The 22,307-nt window shown below is 38.0% G+C and overlaps 1 protein-coding gene across 6 annotated transcripts in view; it reads left to right on the forward strand.

Moving 5' to 3' along the window:
* Cog1 (conserved oligomeric Golgi complex subunit 1) overlaps positions 1-22,307 on the forward strand; it is a 580,539-nt gene that overhangs the window by 515,624 nt on the left and 42,608 nt on the right. For 4 of the 6 annotated variants that reach the window (XR_016549365.1, XM_090403917.1, XM_090403916.1 and 1 more), the window contains one exon: positions 15,093-15,240. The exons of the other annotated variants lie outside the window; for them this stretch is intronic. Coding sequence is in view for 3 of the 4 variants with exons in the window: in XM_090403917.1 (XP_090260043.1) it covers positions 15,093-15,227 (135 nt within the window). In the remaining variant the exon portion in view is untranslated. The remainder of the gene's footprint in view (positions 1-15,092; positions 15,241-22,307) is intronic. 6 annotated transcript variants of the gene reach the window in all.

The following is a 22,307-nucleotide window of genomic DNA, read 5'->3' on the forward strand; positions in this document are numbered from 1 at the left end:
GTAGAGGCATGGAATAACAAAAGACTCATCGATTGTTGTGATTGTTGATAGTGATGTTTTCTCACTGGTCTAGGACACTAGAATGTATAGAGGATTTGAAATTGATCACAATTAGTCTTGAGCAGGATAAAATTATATTGAAAAGAAGAACATGGAAGAAAGTTTTAAAGCAAATAAAAGTTGAGCAGCTCTCATATATGAACTGTCGACTAAAATAACAAACATTATTCAAGAAAAAATGAAAGTTTGAGAACAGGAGCCAAACCTTGGAGAGGTGAGGATAGGAAAATACAGAGACAAATGTCAGAAAGCTAAACACTGTGTAATACTAGCTAAACAAAATTCATGAGAAGACTGGCAAGAACATAGAAAATAAATATCAGGAAGGTGGCAAGATATTCCAGAGACTGTTGAAAAAGCTCAGAAATGGAAGAAAGAGTGCTGTAAAAGGAATTAGAGATGATAAAGGTGGCATGAAAACTGGAGAAAAAGATATCCTTGATGTATGGAGTAATTACTTTGAAAAATTGCTAAATGAAACAAGCAGTGACAGCACAAAATGCTCAGCATGTATGAAATCAGGAAAATACATATCCATACTTGAAGTAGAAAAAGCCATCAAAAGCCTGAAATGTGAAAAGGCAGCTGGAGTGATATTTGAGCAGAAATCCCAAGTATGGAGGTATAAAAGTCCTACAGTGGCTGCACTGCATAGTTCATAAAGCCTGAACAGAGAGATGAATTCCAAATGATTGGAGTAGTGCTCTCATAGTACCCATATATAAAAAGCAAAATAAAACAATGTGAGAATTACAGAGGTATTTCCCTACTGAGTGTTCCTGGTAAGATTTTTGCAAATATACTTGAGAAATGGTTGAGAAGGATTGCGGAAGGGAAGCTTGGTGAAGAGCAAGCATCATTCAGGCCAAGTAGAAGTTGTCATGATCAGATTTTCACTTTACAACAAATAGTTGAGAAATCATGGGATTATAACAAAGATCTGTATTTAAGTCTTGTAGATCTAGAAAAGGCATCTGACAAGGTGCCAAGAGAAAAGCTATTCAAAATGCTATATATGGTGTCAATGGGTCATTATATCAAGCAATACTTTGTCTATATTTGAGTTGTAAGTCAGCAGTTCGAATTGGAGATCCAGGAAGATGGTTTGATTTTAAATCAAGTGTGAGACAAGGATGCACATTATCTCTCTGTTTTATATGGATCACATTATGAAGGAAAGTGATATCAAAATTGGAGATGTTAATATCAGCTCTTTACTTTATGCAGATGATGTTATACTTCTAAATAAATATGGTACGAGTCTGCAAGATTCCTTGAATAAATTGAATAACTGTTGTAATAGATATGGTATGAAGGTCAGCAATAAAAAGACAAAGATGATGAAAATAGGCAGAAGCATTGAAAATATCAACTGCATTGTGAATGGAGAACCTATAGAACAAGTAAAACATTTCAGCTACCTAGGCACAATTTTTAGTGAATATGGTACAATAAATATGGAAATAGACAACAGAATCAACAAAGCTGGTATGGTAGGAAGTCAACTGAATAAATGTATATGGAATAAGAGTGAAATTAGTCAAAATACAAAATTAGCTATACACAAGACTGTGTTCAAACCAATTTGAACTTATGGATCTGAGAACTGGGTTAGAAATAAAACACTTCACCAAAGACCACAGATGTGAGAGACCTGAGAAAGAGTAAGAGCATGAACAGATGGCATCAATGGTAATATCTTTCTTGTAGAAAGTCTTATATACTGGTTAAACATGATTATTAAATACTTAAGGAATTGACAGTGTATACTAGAAATATAAATTAAATTGAACTTTAATATATACTTTCCAATATTTCGGCAACGTCACGTTGCCATCTTCATGGAAACTTAAGATAAAGACACGTGCACCCAAGTACTACACAGCAGCAAATGAGAAACGAAGCAAGGAAGCTACAGTTTTCCTAAAGTCCTGATGGTGCCCCTAGCGGGCTATATTAGATGTTCTTGGCCTTTGGGCTGAAGTTCTCCTGATGTATGTTTCCCAAATTTGGGGAAGTCTCATGCATATTTGTTGGGGTTTGGTGTTCCTAAGGGCTGAGGCTGATTCCATGAATAGTCTTTCATATTTAAACTTGCTGCGGTATATTACTGTGGCTTTCTTCCACCTTATTCTGTGGTGAGTATCCAGAGCATGGTCTGCAAGCCCAGAGTGGCTGTACTGGTGAAATTGGATGTAGTCCTTGTGTTCTGAGATTCTAATATTTGCTGTCTTGCCTGTTTGGCCAAGATAGGACAATTTACAGCTGCAATGAACCTGGTATACACCAGGTAGGTCTAGGGGAAGTGGTTGGTCTTTAGTGGAGCAGATAAGGGATGCCAATTTTCTATATGATCTGTAACAAGAGGTCAAGTCATATTTTTTTAGGATTTTGGTGATTTTTTCCGAGGTGCCTCAGATGTTATTGGCTGAGAAAGTGTTAAGGATGTGATTTAGTTGAGTGGTTAAGGCTTTGTCATTTGAACAGATTAGTTTAGCCCTGTTGAATAGTGTCTTAATAACTCCATATTGTTGTGGGGGGGGGAGAATTGTTGGTGAATGTATTTGCCTGTATGGGTGGGTTTTCTATAAACTTGAACCTTTGGCCTTCCTAGACACACTAGTCACCCGCCAACCTGATGGAACCTTGGTTTTCTAGAAAACCAAGGTTCCATCAGGTTGGCGGGTGACTAGTGTGTCTAGGAAGGGGAGGCTATTGTTTTCCACTTTTTCCAGGGTGAACTTGATTCTGAGGTGTTGGTTGTTTAAGTGTGTTAAGAAGGAGAGGAGTATATCCAAGCCCTTTGACCAAATAGCGAACACATCATCAACGTAGCGAAGCCATATGGTAGGTTTTTGTGGGGCACAGTTTAAGGCTTTCTCTTCAAAAGTCTTCATAAAGAAGTTGGCCAAGAGTGGGGAAAGTGGTGAACCCATGGCTGTCCCCTCTATCTGTTTGTAGAATTTTTCCTGCCAAACGAAATAGCCTGAGTTCATTGTGAACTGAATCTACGTCCGATTTTACCAGTATAGCCACTCTGGGCTTGCAGACCATGCTCTGGATATTCGCCACAGAATGAGGTGGAAGAAAGCCACAGTAATACACCGTAGCAAGTTCAAATATGAAAGACTATTCATGGAATCAGCCTCAGCCCTTAGGAACATGCCAAACCTCAACAAATTTGGATGCATGAAACTTCCCCAAATTTGGGAAGCATACATCAGGAGAACTTCAGCCCAAAGGCCAAGAACACCTAATATTGCCTGCTAGGGGGGGGGGGGCACCATCAGGACTTTAGGAAAACTGTAGCTTCCTTGCTTCGTTTCTTATTTGCTGTTGTGTAGTACTTGCATACACGTGTCTTTATCTTAAGCTCCCATGAAGATAGCAACTTGACGTTACCGAAATATTGGAAAGTATATATTAAAGTTTGATTTAATTTATATTTCTAGTATACGCTGTCAATTCCTTAAGTATTTAATAATCAATGGTAATATCATATTAAAAAAGAGGATATTAGGAAAGAACTTGACATTGTTGGCATTCAGCAATGTGTTAGCAGAGCTAATCTCAAGTGGTATGGTCACTTAAATAAAATGGGCAAGGAAAATTAGCAAAAAAAGTGTTCTCTGTCAAGTTTTCAGGAAAAAGACCCAGAGGAAGATCAAGATATAGATGGATTGATATGGTAAAGAGTGCCTTAGAAGATAGAAATATAAGATCTGATAATGTAGTTTTGACAGGTAACAGATTCATTTGTAGGAAAATTGTAGATAAGAAGTTAGTTATGATGTAAGTTTTTCATGTATTATCATATCCTATACATGTCAGGAATTTGATGATCTGATAATGAATATTGTATGGGTATGTCCATGGAGTCTAAAACTTATTGTTGTATACTCAAACTATCCATACTATCTGTCATATCTCTCCTTGAATCCATTAACATAAAAAGTGCTAACAACTGACTCTGGCAACCCATTCCATCAATTCACAACTCTCCAAGAGATAAATCTAGTCCTCACACATCTACTAACCACACTTCTACTCAACTTCAGTCCTATCAGTCCTATGAATACTTTAAGTAACTTAAATGTTTCTTTCATATCCCTTGTTTTTTGCCTGTTAACCAACTTCTGTAGTCCATACACCTTCATAGGGAATGTTCCACAGACTACTCACCATAAGCACTCATTAAGGTTATTCTTTCATAGTCATTCTTCCTCTTACCTACTTACCATATAGTGAAACAGCTCTTTGGGATTTCCTTTGGCCTGCTCAGCTAGTTTCTTCTCGTAATCTGATTTTGCCTTCCTTACAATACTGGTCTCCTTTCTTGCTTGACTCTTGTACTGTTCATTAGTTTGCTCGTCACCTTTCTTCTTATAAAAAGAAAATACTCCACAGCATTTTCTTTTTCTGCAGCTCATGCTTAATGATATTACTCATCCATCTAATGCCTACTTGATTAACCCTCCTAACCTTGTGCATACAATTTAATATTGTTTCTAGATGCCTCTTAACTGTCTCCCATGCACTATTACACAAGGGAAGGATGTTACATCCTCCCCCTTGCAGTTTTATGCCATGTCACAGATTTAAGCTTCCTCCTAAGCTTGTCATAATAACCTACCTTGTAGTTCCATACATATACCCCTTCTTGACAGAATATTCCTCATGTTTTATAATCTTCCACATCAAGACCGCATGGTCACTTTTACCAATTGGAAACAGTGCAGCCACCTTAGTTACAGATAGCTCTTCAGATCCTATACTCTTGGAGCTTGAATCCCCTGCATCACATGCTGCCTCAAGTGATTATTTCTCAATAGGCATATAAATTTCATTTCCTTCCTGTGACAGCCCAGCCAGTCGCTGGGCTGTCACAGTGCATCGGGGCATCCCATCCTTGGTGGATGAGGGGGATGGTTGATGGCACTACTTTGTAGGCCTCCTGGCTAGGTCCAATTTCTCTTCTGTTTAGAAGAGAAATAAAGCCCAGGTGGTGTCAGTATGCCCAGAGCAGTGGTGTCAGGGTGATGTAGCAGAACCTGCAGCATCATCAATCAATGACTGTTATAAAGAAGCTCAATTCAGAAATTGCTTGAAGATTGCTACTTGGAATGTAAGAGATTTGAATAAACCTGGGAAATTAGCTAATATGATGAGAGAAATAGAAAGACTGAATATTGGTATATTGGGAATAAGTGAAACCTTTTGGAAGGATTCATCGGACTTTGAGTCAAAACTTCCAAATGATAAGACATATAAATTGTATACTTCGGGTGTAGAAATATCAAGGAGAGGTGTAGTGTTCATTGTGAAGAAGAAAATTAGTAACAAAGTCCCTAATGTAATTAAAAAATCAGAGTTAATTGCAATTCTAGTGAATGCCAAGCCCAGAGATATGCTTATCATTCAGATATGTGCTCCTACAGAACAGAATGAAGAAGTAGATGCTGATAATATGTATGATGAAATAGAGTGGTGTATAAAGGTAGCTGGAGGCAAGAAAAATCGAGTTATTTGTTATGGGTGACTGGAATGCAAAAGTTGGATCAGAGAGAACATCTGCACATGTGGGGCCATTTGGACTTGGAATTCGGAATGAGAGAGGACAAAAATTAGTTGATTTCTATAACAAACACAATCTCATCATCATAACTAACTTATTTTGAACAAAAACCAACAGCAAGATACACCTGGGAAAGTGCTGATGGAAGATAGGAAAATAAGTTTGACTATATTGTGATCAGTAAGTGTTACTTCAGTGGAACATGGAACTTAAAGGTCATGCCAAGTACTGGCTGTGGATCTGATCATAGACTAGTTGTAATGATGATAAATATTCATCTGAAATCAATAAAAATTAAAAGGAAACAAACCCATAAATGGGATTTACAGATGCTACAAAATGCAACAGTAAAATCAAAATTTAATGAAAATGTTTCAGAACTACTGGCTGCATAGTTAAATGAAAGTGAACCTTCTCAATGGAACAAACTACAACCAGCTATCTATCATAACTTCTGCTAAGAACCACATCAGTAAACATGAAGAAAGAAAGAAAGAAAAAAACCACGGGTGGCTGAGTGGTTAGCGTATCCGTTCTCCAGCTAAAAGGCTGCGGGTTCAAATCCCGCCGTGGGCATGGATGTTTGTGATTGTCCTTGGAAATGCTAGTGATGGTGGGCGGCGGTAGATGGCGTTGGTGTAGTTGCGGTCAGTTGGTGGATTGAGTGGCAGAGACAGAGTTGTAGAGTAGGTGCCCTCCCTTGATGAGTCTTTGGACTCCCTAGAGGTGTCTAATAATAATAATAATAATAATTATGCAAGAAGTAATTTACGTTATCAATGAAAGAAGAACAAATGAAGAAGAAAGATTAAGATATAAATCAATGGATAAGAGAATCAAACAATTATGCAGGAGATTGAAAGAAGAATGGATAAATAACCATTGCACAAAGATAGAAAAAAACTGAAAAATAAAATATAGGAATCAGTATCAATGGTATAAAATACAACAGTCTTTGATATGTTACAAAACAAAAAGAACAAAACCAGAGAAGCATTGCTGAAAGTGAAAGAACTTAATGGAAAAGCAAAACACACATAGTCTAACAACATCAAGGACAAAGATGGAAACATAATCATTGATAATGATGAAAAGATAAATGAGAGATGGGCAGAATATTTATCAAATCTCTATGATGATGAAGAGAATATGATCGACGATTTACGACACCTTAAGTTATGTGCAGCAACAGATACCACTCTACCTACAAGAAATGAGATACAACACATAATCAAGAATCTTCCTAATAATAAATCACCTGGGTCTGATAATATTCCTGCAGAACTGCTGAAAGCTTTGACTGGTTGCAATAACACTTACTTAGTGGACATTCAGCACATCTATAAAACGATAGAATTACCTGAATCTTTTACAACATCGCTCTACATACCAATTCCAAAGAAAAATAATGCCCAAAAGTGTGAGGATTATAGAATTGTGAGCCTAATCTCACATGCATCTAAAAATCATTTTAACCACTGTTAAAATGATAAAAAGAAATTGAAAGAGCCTTAATTGGTAAACTAAGTGAACAACAAAAAGGCTTCAGAAAAGGAATGGGAACCATTAATGCTATCTTGGAACTAAAAATATTACTAGAAAGATCACTTGAAAGGAACAGGAACATATACATATGCTTCATAGACTTTCAGAAAGCCTTTGATTCAGTAAAACACAATAAACTGTTTGATAGTCTAGAAAAAGAAGATGTGCATAAACTTATGTCCACACGGTTAGCTGAGTGGCTATGTGCTTCGCAACCATATGCCTGGGAAAGGAGTATCCTGCATTCGATTCTCGTCACTGACGTGAGGAACCTAGGATCTTTCTCAGACATAGCCAAGTTAGTCAGTCTTGGGTGTGGACTGCAGGGTTTTTCTTCCCAGTTTATTTGGAGTTTTCCCTCCTGGCCCCATGAACATGCGCCTCTACAGACATATGATACCTCCAGGAATAAGGAGTCACCAACCTATTCCGTAGAATTTCGGTTCCCAATGCCTACACAGTAAAAAGTGTAGGTCTACGCTTGAGCGTAAATTAGGACATAAACTTATAAAAATGATTTACTCCAAACAAATAATGCAGCTGTTTAACTCTAAAACTTATGAAGTGAAAATAAAAACAGGAGTTAGGCAGGGCTGCATCATTTCACCAAATCTATTTAATATTTACAGTGAGACATTGATGAAAAAGACTGAAAAACAAAATATAGGAATCAGTATCAATGGCATAAAATACAACAGTCTTCGATATGCTGATGATACCATTCTAATTGCAGACAACAGAAACAAATTAATCAAATTACTGCACCTACTAATTGAAGAAGGTAAAGATTTTTGCACATTTAAATGCCAAAAAGACCAAATTTGTGAGTTTCAAAAGAAAATAGATCCGAGCCAGAAGATATTCATTAAAAAAAAAAAATTGTTTCACACTTGACATCTGTAGACGCCGTATGGTCACTGCCGTACCTCACATGGTTTTGGCAATGATGTCTTCTGCTAGAATAAGTGGTAGGGTCACAGATTCCTTTTCCACACAAAGTTTGTAGGACAATCACAAACATCCATGCCCATGGCAGGATTCGAACCCACAGTCTCTTGGCTGGAGAGCAGACACGCTAACCACTTCGCCAACCAAGCCGGCTGAGTGGAGAAATATTCATAAACAATATAAAAATTGAGCATACAACAGAATACAAATAATTAGGTACCTACTTTATTGCAAATGGAAAAAAAGATAAAGAAATAAAAATAAGAACTGCCATAGCTAAAGATGCCTTCTGGTAAACTAAAGATCTGCTCAAAAGTTCTGCGGGTATAGCTACAAAGAAGAGAATGATAAGAACATTGGTTTGGCCAATTTTCACATATGGAAGTGAGACCTGGGTATTCAAGAAGCGAGTAAGACAACAGATAGAGGACTTCGAAATGTGGTGCTACAGAAGAGCCCTGAAAATCTCATGGACAGAGCATGTGACAAATGCAGAGGTACTACAGAGAATGAAAACACAGAAATTTTTATTGCAATGATCCAGACTCAGAAATCTGGATCATCGTTTCACTGATGATCCAGAGAAAGATGAGACTGGCAGGACATATATTGAGTGAGGGGGATCAGCAGGACAGAGGACACTAACAGTTTTAGAAGGAAAGATTATGAGGAAGAGGATCAAGAGGTAAAAAAAGGACTTAGTTTGATGATATAGGATCATGTGACTATGCTGAAACAAAAAAGAAGAGCTGCCAACAGAGAGGACTGGAAGGATATGGTGCTCCACCCTCGCATTGAGGAAGCTACATGACGATGATGATTTACAATCTCCCAAGTCAAGACTGCATGATCACTTTTGCCAATTGGAGACAATGTGACCACCTTAGTTACAGATAGCTCTTCTGATCCTATGACCAGGTCCAATACCCTCCATCACATGTTGCCTCAAGTAATTATCTCTCAATAGGTGTATAAATTTCATTTCCTGCCTGCCATGTGAAATCTCTTGCTTCTAATTTATATCTCCATAATAATCACTCGACCTGTACTCGTACTAATTTGCCTATGCATGCTTTCCAGATCATCATTGGAGACCCCTGGCCTATAGCAGCAACCAACCATATATTTTGTCTTATTGGACTTGATCTCACACCAGACAGCTTCAAATGAATAGCTACCTTCCCACCTGTCTCCTGTTCTTTTTGGCTGCAATTCATCTGCTATCATCAGCAGTAATCCTTCCACCTGAAAATACTAAACCCATCGCATTATATCCCTGTAACATCTGCTGTTAGCCTAGTCTCACTAACGCCTATAACTAATAGCAAGGTTGCACTAACCAATGCCAAAACTCCTCCCTCTTGTTCCTGATACTTCTGGCATTTGTATATAGAAACTGTAGCATCCCTTTAGGCTCCCAACTATCTCAATTTGACTACCTCTACATTCAATAATTTTGCTTGAGAGACTAGATTCTACACTTGCTGGTCATTCTCACACATCTGTGGGTGCCTTCTCATGCATTTATCTGCTTCCACCCTAATCACTTAAGTTTTCCTGAATTTGCACTTCAGCATGCTTGGTGAACAAAGCTGTCTCTAGACACCTAATACCAAATAATGGTGTCCTTATAACTATTCCATTTCTGTTTGAGACCTGTGAAACTACATTTGGCATGCTTTAATTTTTACCATTCTCATACTAATTTGCTTCATGGAACCTGCACTCACTCTTCTTGCATGAGCTTCCATGGCTCAGTCAGTTAATGTGCAAAATTTGATGTAGCTAAAAATTTTTACAAGCGCTTTACATCGATTTTTACAGAGGTCACATCTAAAACGTTTGTGTTGAAAAAAATAACAGTGTATAAAAGAATGTAAATAATCCTAAGGAAAACATAACGTGCCCAAAATTGTTGTAAACAAGAAAGGTTAAAGTTAGTAACAAAGGAAAATTTTACTGGTGGAAAAGATTACTGGTGGCACAGTCTAACAAATAAATTTTGCAGTACTCATAGACATATGACAAATAGTGCGAAAGGTGGATAAATTTTGTATGAAAGAATAAGTCACTAAGGGGACGTAAGATAGAAACAGAATTAGTAGTAATAATAGAGAACAATTAAAATATTACAATGCCGCAGCAGCATTAATACCACACTATATTACAGCTAATTATTAATACCCCAGTAGTTAATACAACCCCCTCACCTTATTATAGTTGGCAGCCGACAGAATAAAATCCACAGTAATTAAAATAAATAATAGTGGATTGAACAGTTTTGTAAAAAGATCAGGCAACTAAGTATAAATAGAAAGTGTATAAATAATTAAATTGTAAGAAAAGTTTTAAAAACTTTTGAATGCAGACAGCCTTCATTTAGAAGCCACCAGCAGTAACACAATGAGGATAGACGATTTTTTAGAACAGCGAATCCTCACCCCATCATCCCACAATTCTCTGGCGAGGACCACGATGGTGTGTTGTCCTTCTTCAAGTTTGTAGAGGAGCTAAGGAACTTCAGCAACTGGTCAGACTTCCAGCTTCTAATCATATTAAGGAATAAATTGATTGACAGGGCCAAGAATTTTTTGTATTCCTTTCCTATACTGAGAGACATGGAATACAATAAATTCAAGGATACTCTGATATCTCAATTTTCCAAGGTTAGAAGTGTAGGTTCGAACCTCTGGAGGCTGCAAAAATGCAGACAAGAGAAGAAAGAATCTATCACAGATTATTATAATAGGCTGCTAACTTTAGCTAATAGCTTGAGCATATCCAGTGATGAAAAGAGCCATCTTGATTGGGCAGTCTTTAACCAATTCAGGTTTGGAGTAAAAGAGGAATTCAAAGAGACCATATAAAAAAGAAAGATAAATAATTATGCTATCTGGCAATAAAAGAAAAAGAGGAAAGGCTAGGCAATCTTCACCCCTCATCTAGTGCCAGCCAGATACACAGCATTATAGAAGTGTCAGATCCAAAGAGTGAGGTTAAGAGAGAGAAAAATCCAGGTAATCTTAAAGAAAAAAGTAATACACAGAAATAAACAACGTAGACCACAACGGACTGACAATCGCTGAATCCATTGACATGAAGGAACTACACTCTATAATCAAAAGGGAGGTAGAGAAATTGCAACAACTCTTAATGAAAAGACTTGACTCCATTCTAAACCAGTTAGGGGAGTTCAAGGTGAAAACCTCCAAGGAACAACTGGACCCTGAATGAGAGTGTACTAAAAGGGAAAACAGGAGAGAAGTACGTTAGTGCTACAGATGCAATAAATTTGGGCACATTGCCAGACATTGCTTTAGCAGTAGGAGGAACTCAGATAGAAATATGCATTGGGAATCTAATATGGAAAAAACTCGCCACCATCACACATGGAGAGCAAAGAAAATGCGAAGAAGCACTAGGAATCACCATGAAGGATCTGTGACAGTGATACAAGGAAAAATAAGAGGGCTACATTGCAAAGTTTTACTACACACCGGTTCCCAAGTTTCAGTGATTATTCTTTATTCAGGAAGCTGAAATCCCAAGTGCCCGACTGTATTACTTTGCGAAACCCTCTGTTCACGCCTCGGAGAAATTGAAAGTAAACATGTGGCTGCCTGGTTTTGAGTTGACTGTCTCACCAGAGTTATTAATTCTCTCAGAAATCTCTAGAGCTACAGAAAAGGTATTACTTGGAACTGACTTTTTAGAGAAACACGGGTTCTCCTGCAGTTTCTCTACAAAAGAAATTTCCATAATGGGGATTAAGCAGGTTGCCCGGAAGAAAGATGCCCAGAAACGTTGCCCTGACAGAAAAACTGGTGAGAATAACACACGAAACAACTGTTCCCAGTTAAAAAAAAAAGGGGGAGGGAGCAAAGGAAAATAGAAATTTTGATATCAGAAAGACAAGGAAAATTCTTTGTCTGATCCCAAAACTGTTAGAGATACTCAACAAGAAAAAGGGGGGAGAAACCTTTCACATCTTGAGTGTCAGGGTAGCAAATGAGATGGAAGATACAGAGGCTACAATAAAGAATGTCAAAAATGTGATAGAAGTAAACATTATAGAGAGAAGTAGTAGTAAAAGTCACTGCCCAGGCAATGGGAGAAAATAGAAAGAGAGCAGGGTATCATAAAGGGGTTAAATACACGAGACGTGATGACAAACATGAGTCACAATATCAGTTGTGCCAGAGAAAGCCCACAGATCAGACTGACTGCATTCCCCTGCTTAAAAAATAGATGACAAACCTAAGTACTGTCCGACTCAGAGAATGCACAAAACTCGACTGAGAAACTCTGTAAAGAAAAAAATTTTCATCCACATTCACAGCTTAAAATTTTTTCATGAAGGGGTGGTGGGCCTCTGTAAAATTCGATTAGCTTAAAATTTTTACAAACGCTTTACATCGATTTTTACAGAGGTCACATATAAAAAGTTTGTGTTGTAAAAAATAACAGTGTATAAAAGAATGTAAATAATCCTAAGGAAAACATAACCTGCCCAAAATTGTAGTAAACAAGAAAGGTTAAAGTTAGTAACAAAGGAAAATGCTGTGTCACTAGAAACTATATATCTTTGTTTTAATTAAGTGCTTTGAAAACCTTTGTTTACGGTCTCTGTATATGCCAACTGTCAAGGTCGTTCTTAAAAGGGGTCGGCACGGATCACATGAAGTTACGGTGTCTGACTAATCGGATTTTGTAGCACACCAGGAGAAGAAAGAACAGGTCAGTCTTAACAGAAGATCAAGGAGTCGCGCCGAATTCTTCAGGGGTTTTCAACCCTTCGTGCAAGGTCCTGGAGAACGTGAAATAAAAGGGGACTGAGGAGAACATCGAGATCGTCTGTTGGAAAAAAGTGGACACAACTATATGGCTAGGGCATGCCAGATGTTGGGGAGAAAGGGGACGCCAAGCCACCTGAGAGCGGGAAACAAATAAGGCATTAAAATCGTTGTTTAAATACTTGAGAACCATGACTGTTTATGTAAAACTTGATTGAAGGAATTTATGCTAGAGAGTGAGAGAGAGAGAGATATCCCCACCAATTTCATAATGTGCATTCTATCTATGCTTCCCAAATTTTAAAATTCTACACTTTGCACTGTTGAGCTGGTAACCCCACTTATTTCCCATTCAGCCAGTTTATTCACATCTTCTTGAAAGAATACATCTGAATTCATATTCTGCTGAATTCCTCATAATTCTTCCTAAATTTGCATATTCTGCAAACATCTGCATATCATCATCAAAACCTTTCCCAGTATCATTAACATACAAGCTAAACAGCATTGGTCATAATTAAAATCATCCATGATGCCTTCTTTTCTTAAAGTTCCACTTCTTGTACATGAACCACTGCTAATATACACTGCTTGGAAAGAAATCAAAGGACACCCCCCCCCCTTCCCATTGGCAAGGTGCATTGTGCCATGTAATGAATTGTGTTTGTAGCCAGTATAGATTGGAGGAATTGTTGAAAGTTTTTTCACTTGGTTATACTATAAGTTAAAGATGCCAAGAAATTATATTCTTGGTTTTATCCTTTATCCAAGTGTAAACAAATAAAGTTTGCTCATGAAGTTAAATACACGAGCCTTTAGCCTAATTTCATTAGGCTAATGGCTCACATCAGTTGCCCTAGTATTCATAATGCAAAGCACATATCCTTATGAACATGTATAATACTATGCATTATGATAGGGACCACTGCCCAGACCAGTTTTGACTTTTATTGAGGTCTCATCAGTGAGAACCAGGCCTGGAAGAGATACCTAGGTTGAAGTAATGCAGAAGTCATATTTCCCATATACAAGTAATCAAAAGGTGTCACACTTTATTACTAAAATATACAGCTAGCTGAAATTTTTTTTTACTGGTTATACTCGGGTTATGCTTGGTTATATGGGATACTAAGGGAATTGATGTAAAGTCATTAGCCTCTATATAGCAGTATTTTTGCATTTAAACCTGCTAATAACAGTCATATTTGTTTATCTTATTATTGTTTTATAACTGTTCATAATATTCAATGCTATCCATCTTATCTTCTCTCCTCTCTTCTGGAGTATATAATCCAGTTACTGTTAAGCAGGCCCTGTTTATTTTTAATCTGACTTATATTATTCTTTCATTCCAAGTAGTAATTTATCTGTTTTGAAATAGATTCATGAACCAAATCATGTCTGCTTGTGATTTTACCAAAGCTCTGTTACCCTCATTCCTTTTAATTTCTTCTTTTTTTCAGTAATTATTGTACCTTTAAATTGTCCTGTATTTAATATTCTAATTCTAATTCTTTATAAGCTTTTCCTCTTACATTCCATGTCACAGTATTCTTTATATGTTGTTGTTTCCAATTTCCTTATGCTGTATCCATTCCCGGATTATTTTGCCTAAAAGTCCATCTGAATGTTTTTCATGGGAAAATTTTATCTTACTTTTAAAAGTAAGGTAAAATTTTCACATGTTCAGATTATTTGCCTGGCAATGAGTAGTTCAGTTGCAAGGCTCTGGACTTGTCTTCCTTCACATTTAAACACATAAGAGAAATAGTTTGGCATTTTCTTTAGCTTATGATGTTATACTTTTACTAGCAATAATTGGTTGCCCAAGACCCTTGTCAAGAACAGGTTGTGCAACAAAATGGTGGGGTTGGCATTTGATCGAGAGAGGCTATGTTTTACATATCTTCAACCTTTTATGACCCTTATTTAATATAGCTTATATTAATATTGAAATAATATTACAACTTATTTAATATAACACTTCTAAATATATATCAGCACACTGCATCCAAAATGCCTGGTAACTGAAGTAGTTGTTTACTAACAACTAAAAATGTTGCATGCTATTGATTAGAATATGCATTTTTTTTAAAATAACATTTGAATATAAATATGCCATTCCAAGCTGTCATAGTAACCACCTTCCTTTGTCTGGAATGCTAACTCAGGATTCCCCACTGAAATCTACTCACAGCTCCAGCCCTAATCTTGCTGTTACTAGTAGCCCTAGCACTGTTTTGAAATCTGCTTCTTTCTATGATCGCATGACTGCTATGAGTAATAGTTGGTTTGGAAGTACCTGATTTGCTGTTTCAGGTAAGAAGTGAATTTGTTAAGTTTTATAATTTATTTATATAACCAAAGTTAGCCTTGAGGTTGTTTGTAATTGTAAAAACCATCAGTATTTTGATTTCTCATATCCTATACTACTGTTTCCTTCCCTGCTGGTGGATAAACATCTGTAATATTCACAAAGGAAGGGGGGGAAGAGAATTCTCATGAAAGGCCTTAACCATTATAAAAAAATTTTTTTAAAGCATTTTGGTTACAGCATTTGAGGGCACTAGAGTTGCCGGAGAATGTTGCAGGGAATTTGAGCTGTGCTGAAAAAAGTGTTTTTTAATCGGTGAATAGTGTGATTTCTGTCGAGATTTGTGCTAAGTCATTTTTCTGTAATACAAGTGTCCTTCAGTGGTTGTTTTTGGAGTTAGTTGTTGTCACTATATTGTGTATTTTGGTTACCGAGAACACAGGATCGGATTCGGATAACGGTGGAAGACAAGATGAAGATAACATAAGTTTTCATTATTTAGTTTTATTTTATTTATATTTAGTATACTTAAATGTTTTGTTTGTATTTTGTTTGTACTTTTACTTATATAGTTATACTCCCTTATACTTATTTACCGTTTAGTTGTAATAATTCCTCGACACTATTTTGAATAATGGTGACAGCGGCAGTTAAAATTGCAAATGGCGTATCACCGAGTCCTCCCCCATTTAAGGACTCCATTTTGTGTGATATAATACGGGATTTTGTAGCATGCGGGACTTGTGGAATGCATGCGTCCCAGCGGTTGTACATGTGGTAGGTGAGAGAAGAAGAAATACGTATATGCACAATATGCAGGCAATGGGAGGAACTTGGTGAGTTAGAGATGACCAAACTGACCTCGTTGAGTCAGAGGCAGGATATTCTCCATGTAGAGAGATGACTGGTATGATAGAGGGAGAGAATTGTGAGAGAAATATGAATAAAATAATGGGAGTGGGGAGTATGGAAAGGTTGAATGATTGTGAAGTTTTCGGAGATAGTCTCAGTTGGGAGGATGAATAGCAAATACAAGAGGCTGACTTGCAGAGAGAGAGAGAGAGAGAGAGAGAGAGAGAGAGAGAGAGAGAGATAGATGAGCTGAAAGAGTAGGTGGAATGTCTAGGGAATGAGATGGGAAGTGTGAAAGATGAGATTAGGTGAATGGAAGAGACAAATGCAAGGCAAATCAGAGTAAGAGCGAGAGAGAGTTATGGGAATGGTAGAAAAGGAGAGAATGGGAATAGTAGAGGAGAGGGAATGAGAGAGAGTTATGGGTATGATAGAAGAGGAGAGAATAGGATAAGTGGAAGAGAGGGAATGATATAAGAGGAGAGGATGGAAACAGTAGGAGAGAGGGAATGAGAAGAATGTGAGGGAGCACTGGAACCAGGGATAGAGTGATGTCAGGAAGGCAGGTGAGTATGGGAGCACAAAGAGAAAGTGTTAGAGGAGAGAGAGAGAGAGAGTGAGGGATGCAGGTGAGCAATCGAGGAACTGGGTGCTAAGAGGTGTAATGTATAGGGACTCAATGATCCATGGTGTGCAAGATAGGATGCGTGAGGAGTGTTTGCCTGGAGGAAAGATAGAAAGTGTGGCTATGGCAATGAGGGGGGGGGGGGTGAAAGGGCAGATGAGATGATTGTGATAGTAGGAACAAATAACTTGAGTAATGTAAATTGGGCAGCGAGAGATATGAGATTCTTGCTTGAGGTTGTATGAAAGAAGATGCAGAGAGGAAAGATAGTGACAAGCTGAGCAGAAGAGCAGTAATATTGAATAACATAATAGCTAGAATGTGTCAGAAGAGAGGTTGAAATACGTGGATGCTTGGAGAGCATTTGAGGACAGAGAGGAATTGTATGCGAGAGACCGCTTGCATTTGAATGAGGAAGGACGTAGGCATCTGGAGAGAGATTGCTGTTCTGAATGAGTTGGTGTGTCAGTGCAGGGAGACTAGAATGTCCAGGGTGAATGGTAGCAGGGGTGACCTCTTGTTGGAAAGGGTACTTGGGAGAAGGGAGACATCAGGTAGCGCTGAACCCAGTGGAGTCTAGAGGGGGATAATATTGGGTATAGAAATAGTGGCATTTTTATGCTTTATACTAATGCCAGGAGTAAAGGAGAGGAATTGGTGGTGCTGATAGCATCAGCCTGGCCAAAGATTATTGGGATCACTGAGACATGGCTGACAGAAGAGGATAGAATAACAGGAATAGAAGTAGCAGGGTACAGCATTTTTTGGCAGAATAGAAAGGGAAAGCATGGTGGTGGAGTACTGCTCATGATAAGTGACGACATGTCCTCTAAGAGTGGAGGCTTTGGAAGGCAGTGACACTAATGATTTTGAAAGCATATGGTGTGAGGTAGAGGTGGGCAAGACAGAATATTTAATGGGGTGTTGCTACAAACCAAGGAGCACAGAGAGTGGGGACCAGAGATGTTTAGACAGTTGACCTTTGCAAGTGCAAGAAGAGTGATTGTTATGGGAGATTTTAACTACAGCAGTATAAATTGGGGAGAGGAAGATGCATATAGTAATAAGGAAATAGAATTTCTAGAATTCTTGAGGGACAAATGTTTTAGGCAACATGCAATAGAGGGGAACAAGAAGTTCAAGAGTTTTGGATTTGGTCATGGCATCAGAAGAGTTGATAATAACTGAGGTGACATCTCTCCCACCAGTTGGAGAGAGTGACCATGTAGTTAATAGACATGCAGGAGTATCAAAGAGACGGGAACTTATGTGGAATTATAAGGCAGGTGATTATAATAGTCTTAGACATCAACTTCGGGAAGTTTCATGGAGGGAGGAATTGGAGGGCCAGGATATCATTAGTGCTTGGGAAATTGTGAAGGAATATTCGTTAGCAGCGATAGTAAGCTGTATTCCACAAGTGAAGAAGAGGACACAATTTAGTGTAAAGTGGATGAAAAACAATATTAAACAGGAACCGCATGTGACAAAGAAGCTATGGAAGAGATAAGGAGACAGGTGAAGAGCAGATGCATGAAGAATATAAGACACAGGCCAGGAGAGTGACTAGTATCGTAAGGAAGGCGAAACTGGAATATGAGAAGAGATTGGCCCTAAGATCCAAAGAAAATCCTAGGGAATTTTTTGGCAATGTGGCCAGTAGGAGAAGAAATGATTGTGGAAGAATGACATTGTGGGATAAAAATGGGAATAGAGTGACTGATGCAGAGAACAAAATGTTCTCTGCATCGGTTTTCAGTCTCAAAACACCAGTTTTGAGAGAATGTGCTAAAGAACTGACAGCTCCTTTGACCTGGCTTTTCAATGAAAGTCTGGCTATGGGAAAGGTGTCCAAATGGAAGGAAGGTAAGATAGTGCCATTGCATAAGGGTGGTAGCAGACTGGAAATGTCTAATTATAGGCCAGTTTGTGTGTCATCAGTAGTTGTTAAGATCTTGGAGAAATTAGTTAGGGACCGTATATAGCATTGTGCAAATGAGGGTAATGTTAACTGTGAGAGTCAACATGGATTTGTGAAGAGGTGCTCTTGTTTTAGTAATATGCTAGCCTTTTATAATAAAGTTACAAGAGCAGTAGATAAGAGAAAGGCATATACTGCCATTTTCTTAGATTTAGTGAAGGCATTTGACAGGGTGCCACATAGTAAGCTGATATTTAAATTGCAGCACATGGGTTTGGATGTCAGGTTGATCAACTGGATTCAGGATTGGCTGTTCGATAGGTATCAGAAGGTTGTGTATGGTGGGATAGTTTCAAGGAGGCAGAGGGTTAAAAGTGGGGTCCCAAAGGGCTCAGTACTGGGAATTATATTGTTTAACCTTTATATCAGTGAATTGTCAGTGGAATATTTAATTGTTTGCACATGATGTGAAGCTGGGAAGGGTTATTAGTAATAATGCAAATGTGTTAGCCCTGTAAGAGGATTTGAATAAGCTAGACAGATGGGCAAATGAATGGGGGTGTCGATTTAATGCATCAAAATGTAAGGTCTTGAGGTTTGGAACACATCGATGGGATGCTGCTTACTCTATTGGAGGAGCTATACTGGAGGAAGTAGGGGAGACAAGAGATCTAGGGTTGATCATTGATAGAAACCTGAAATTCAGGGGACATATTGCAAAGGTGGTTAAGTTAACACAGAGGATTGCTACAATAATGAGAAGGACGCTGAACTGCAGAGATAAGAGTTATCATTCCATTGTATAAGACCTTGATCAGACCACATTTAAACTGTTATGATAGGTTTCACGGTATAAAAGAGCACAGATGGTTAAGCAAATAACTATTTATTAACTTAAGGCTAATATTTCGCTGGTCTTATATCCAGCATCTTCAGAGCACACAACACAAAGTTTGTTACAAAGGCAAGACAACCACAATCCGGTGTAACACAGTGGGGACAGTATAAGTGATTGCAGCGTGCAACACCAGACTAAAGTCCTAATATGGCGCCATCTAGGTAAAAAAAAAAAAAAAATTTCAAGTTTTGAAATAGTAGTCCAAATGATAAAAAATAAAAGTAATAGATATTAATTTGGTCTTAGGATGACTGTCTCCCAAATCTTTGGTAGATTTATACAGCCATACTTGTTAAGGTTTGGGGTATGTTTCAAGGCTTCTGTTGATTCCAGGAACAACCTCTCTGACTTGTAGAAGCTTCTGTGCATTACTTTTGTTTCTTTCCAATTGATCCTGTGTGCAGGGGTATCCAGAGCATGGTCTGCCAGACCCGACTTACCATAGCGAAAGTGTCGGATATATTTTTTATGTTCACTGAGGCGGATGTCCACATTTCTTCCTGTCTGTCCGTAGTAGGCTTGATGGCAAGAACAGGGCACTTCATAGACACCAGGATGTGATAAAGGAGTGCATTTGTCCTTGGGTGAACGGATGAGAGTGGGATTTACGACTTGCCTCCAGCCATAGCCAATAATATTAGGTTAGACGTGGCCAATATCCTTATCCATTCTAAGCCTCCCAAAAATAACATCCTGCATAAAGAAATAATAGCTCAAAAAGAACTACGCAATAATAACCACATTACAATAACCAAATCAGACAAAGGAAACGCCACTATAGTTATGGATACAACAGAATATGAAAGTAAAATGCATGCACTGCTCCAAGACCGGTCTACATATCAAATCATAGATCGAGATCCCACCATCTCGCAAAAGAATAAGGTGTGCAAGTTACTGAACAAAATCACTTCCTGGCCTAAAGAAATTGTCAAAAAACTTAAACCCATACACGTTAAAGCACCCAGAATATATGGTGCTCCAAAAATACACAAACAAGGTACACCTTTACGTCCTATTGTAGATAGTATAAACAGTCCCACATATAAACTAGCCAAACATTTAGCAAAATTACTAACCACTCACACAAACAATTCTCCCTCTTTTGTTAAAAATTGTACCCACCTAAAAAGTATTTTAGAAAACCACACCTTAAATAGTTCAGACCTAATGGTGAGTTTTGATATCACCTCATTATTCACTAATGTACCACTGATTGAAGCACTTAACTTACTAAATTCACAATTTCCCCCAGATATATCCCAGCTATTTAAATTCACAGTACAGGCAGGTTATTTTACATGGAAAAGGAAAATATGCAAACAGTTAGATGGGACAGCTATGGGTTCACCTCTTTCTCTCCCCTTAGCCAACTTCTACATATAACATCTGGAAAAATTAGCTATCAACACAGCCACTCTCAAACCTAGCCTCTGGCTACGCTGTGTTGACGATGTGTTTGCCATTTGGCCACATGGCCCAGACACATTGAATACATTTTTAGCGCACCTAAATAGCCAGCATCCTAATATCCACTTTACAATGGAACTAGAAGCCAATGACTGCCTGCCTTTCTTGGACACACTGATCACACGTCTTCCAGAAGGTACCTTATCATTTTCTGTTTACAGAAAACCCACACATACAGGGAGATACTTACACAAACAATCACACCATCACCCTTCTCAACAATATGGTATCTTAAAAACACTAACCCATAGAGCTAGAGCAATCTGTTCCAATAACAGTGCTCTCACTGCTGAACTTTCTCACCTACATCAAACCTTCTTAAACAATGGTTATAATCCGCGTAAAATAGATAACATACTAAATGCTACCCATAAATCCCCTCTATCTACCACAGAAGACTACAACAAAACAATCACCATCCCATACATTAAAGGCACATCTGAAAAGATATCTAGGGTGCTTAACAAACACCAAGTACGCACAGTATTTAAACCTTATAAAAAATTAGCAACTCTCATCCGTTCACCCAAGGACAAATGCACTCCTTTATCACATCCTGGTGTCTATGAAGTGCCCTGTTCTTGCCATCAAGCCTACTACGGACAGACAGGAAGAAGTGTGGACATCCGCCTCAGTGAACACAAAAAATATATCCGACACTTTCGCTATGGTAAGTCGGGTCTGGCAGACCATGCTCTGGATACCCCTGCACACAGGATCAATTGGAAAGAAACAAAAGTAATGCACAGAAGCTTCTACAAGTCAGAGAGGTTGTTCCTGGAATCAACAGAAGCCTTGAAACATACCCCAAACCTTAACAAGTATGGCTGTATAAATCTACCAAAGATTTGGGAGACAGTCATCCTAAGACCAAATTAATATCTATTACTTTTATTTTTTATCATTTGGACTACTATTTCAAAACTTGAATTTTTTTTTTTTTTTTTTTTTTTTTTTTTTTTACCTAGATGGCGCCATATTAGGACTTTAGTCTGGTGTTGCACGCTGCAATCACTTATACTGTCCCCACTGTGTTACACCGGATTGTGGTTGTCTTGCCTTTGTAACAAACTTTGTGTTGTGTGCTCTGAAGATGCTGGATATAAGACCAGCGAAATATTAGCCTTAAGTTAATAAATAGTTATTTGCTTAACCATCTGTGTTCTTTTCTACCGTGAAACCTATCATAACATGCCTGACGAACACATAAGCCTATCCACGCACATTTAAACTATTGTTCTCAGATTTGGACCTCAGGATTTGAAAGTTATAAATTAACTGTGGAAAGGGTACAAATGCGGATAAC

The sequence above is a fragment of the Typopeltis vanoorti genome, chromosome 14, assembly GCF_054136105.1.
Source record: "Typopeltis vanoorti isolate ZY-2024b chromosome 14, IOZ_Tvanoo_1.0, whole genome shotgun sequence".
Lineage (NCBI taxonomy): Eukaryota > Metazoa > Arthropoda > Arachnida > Uropygi > Thelyphonidae > Typopeltis > Typopeltis vanoorti.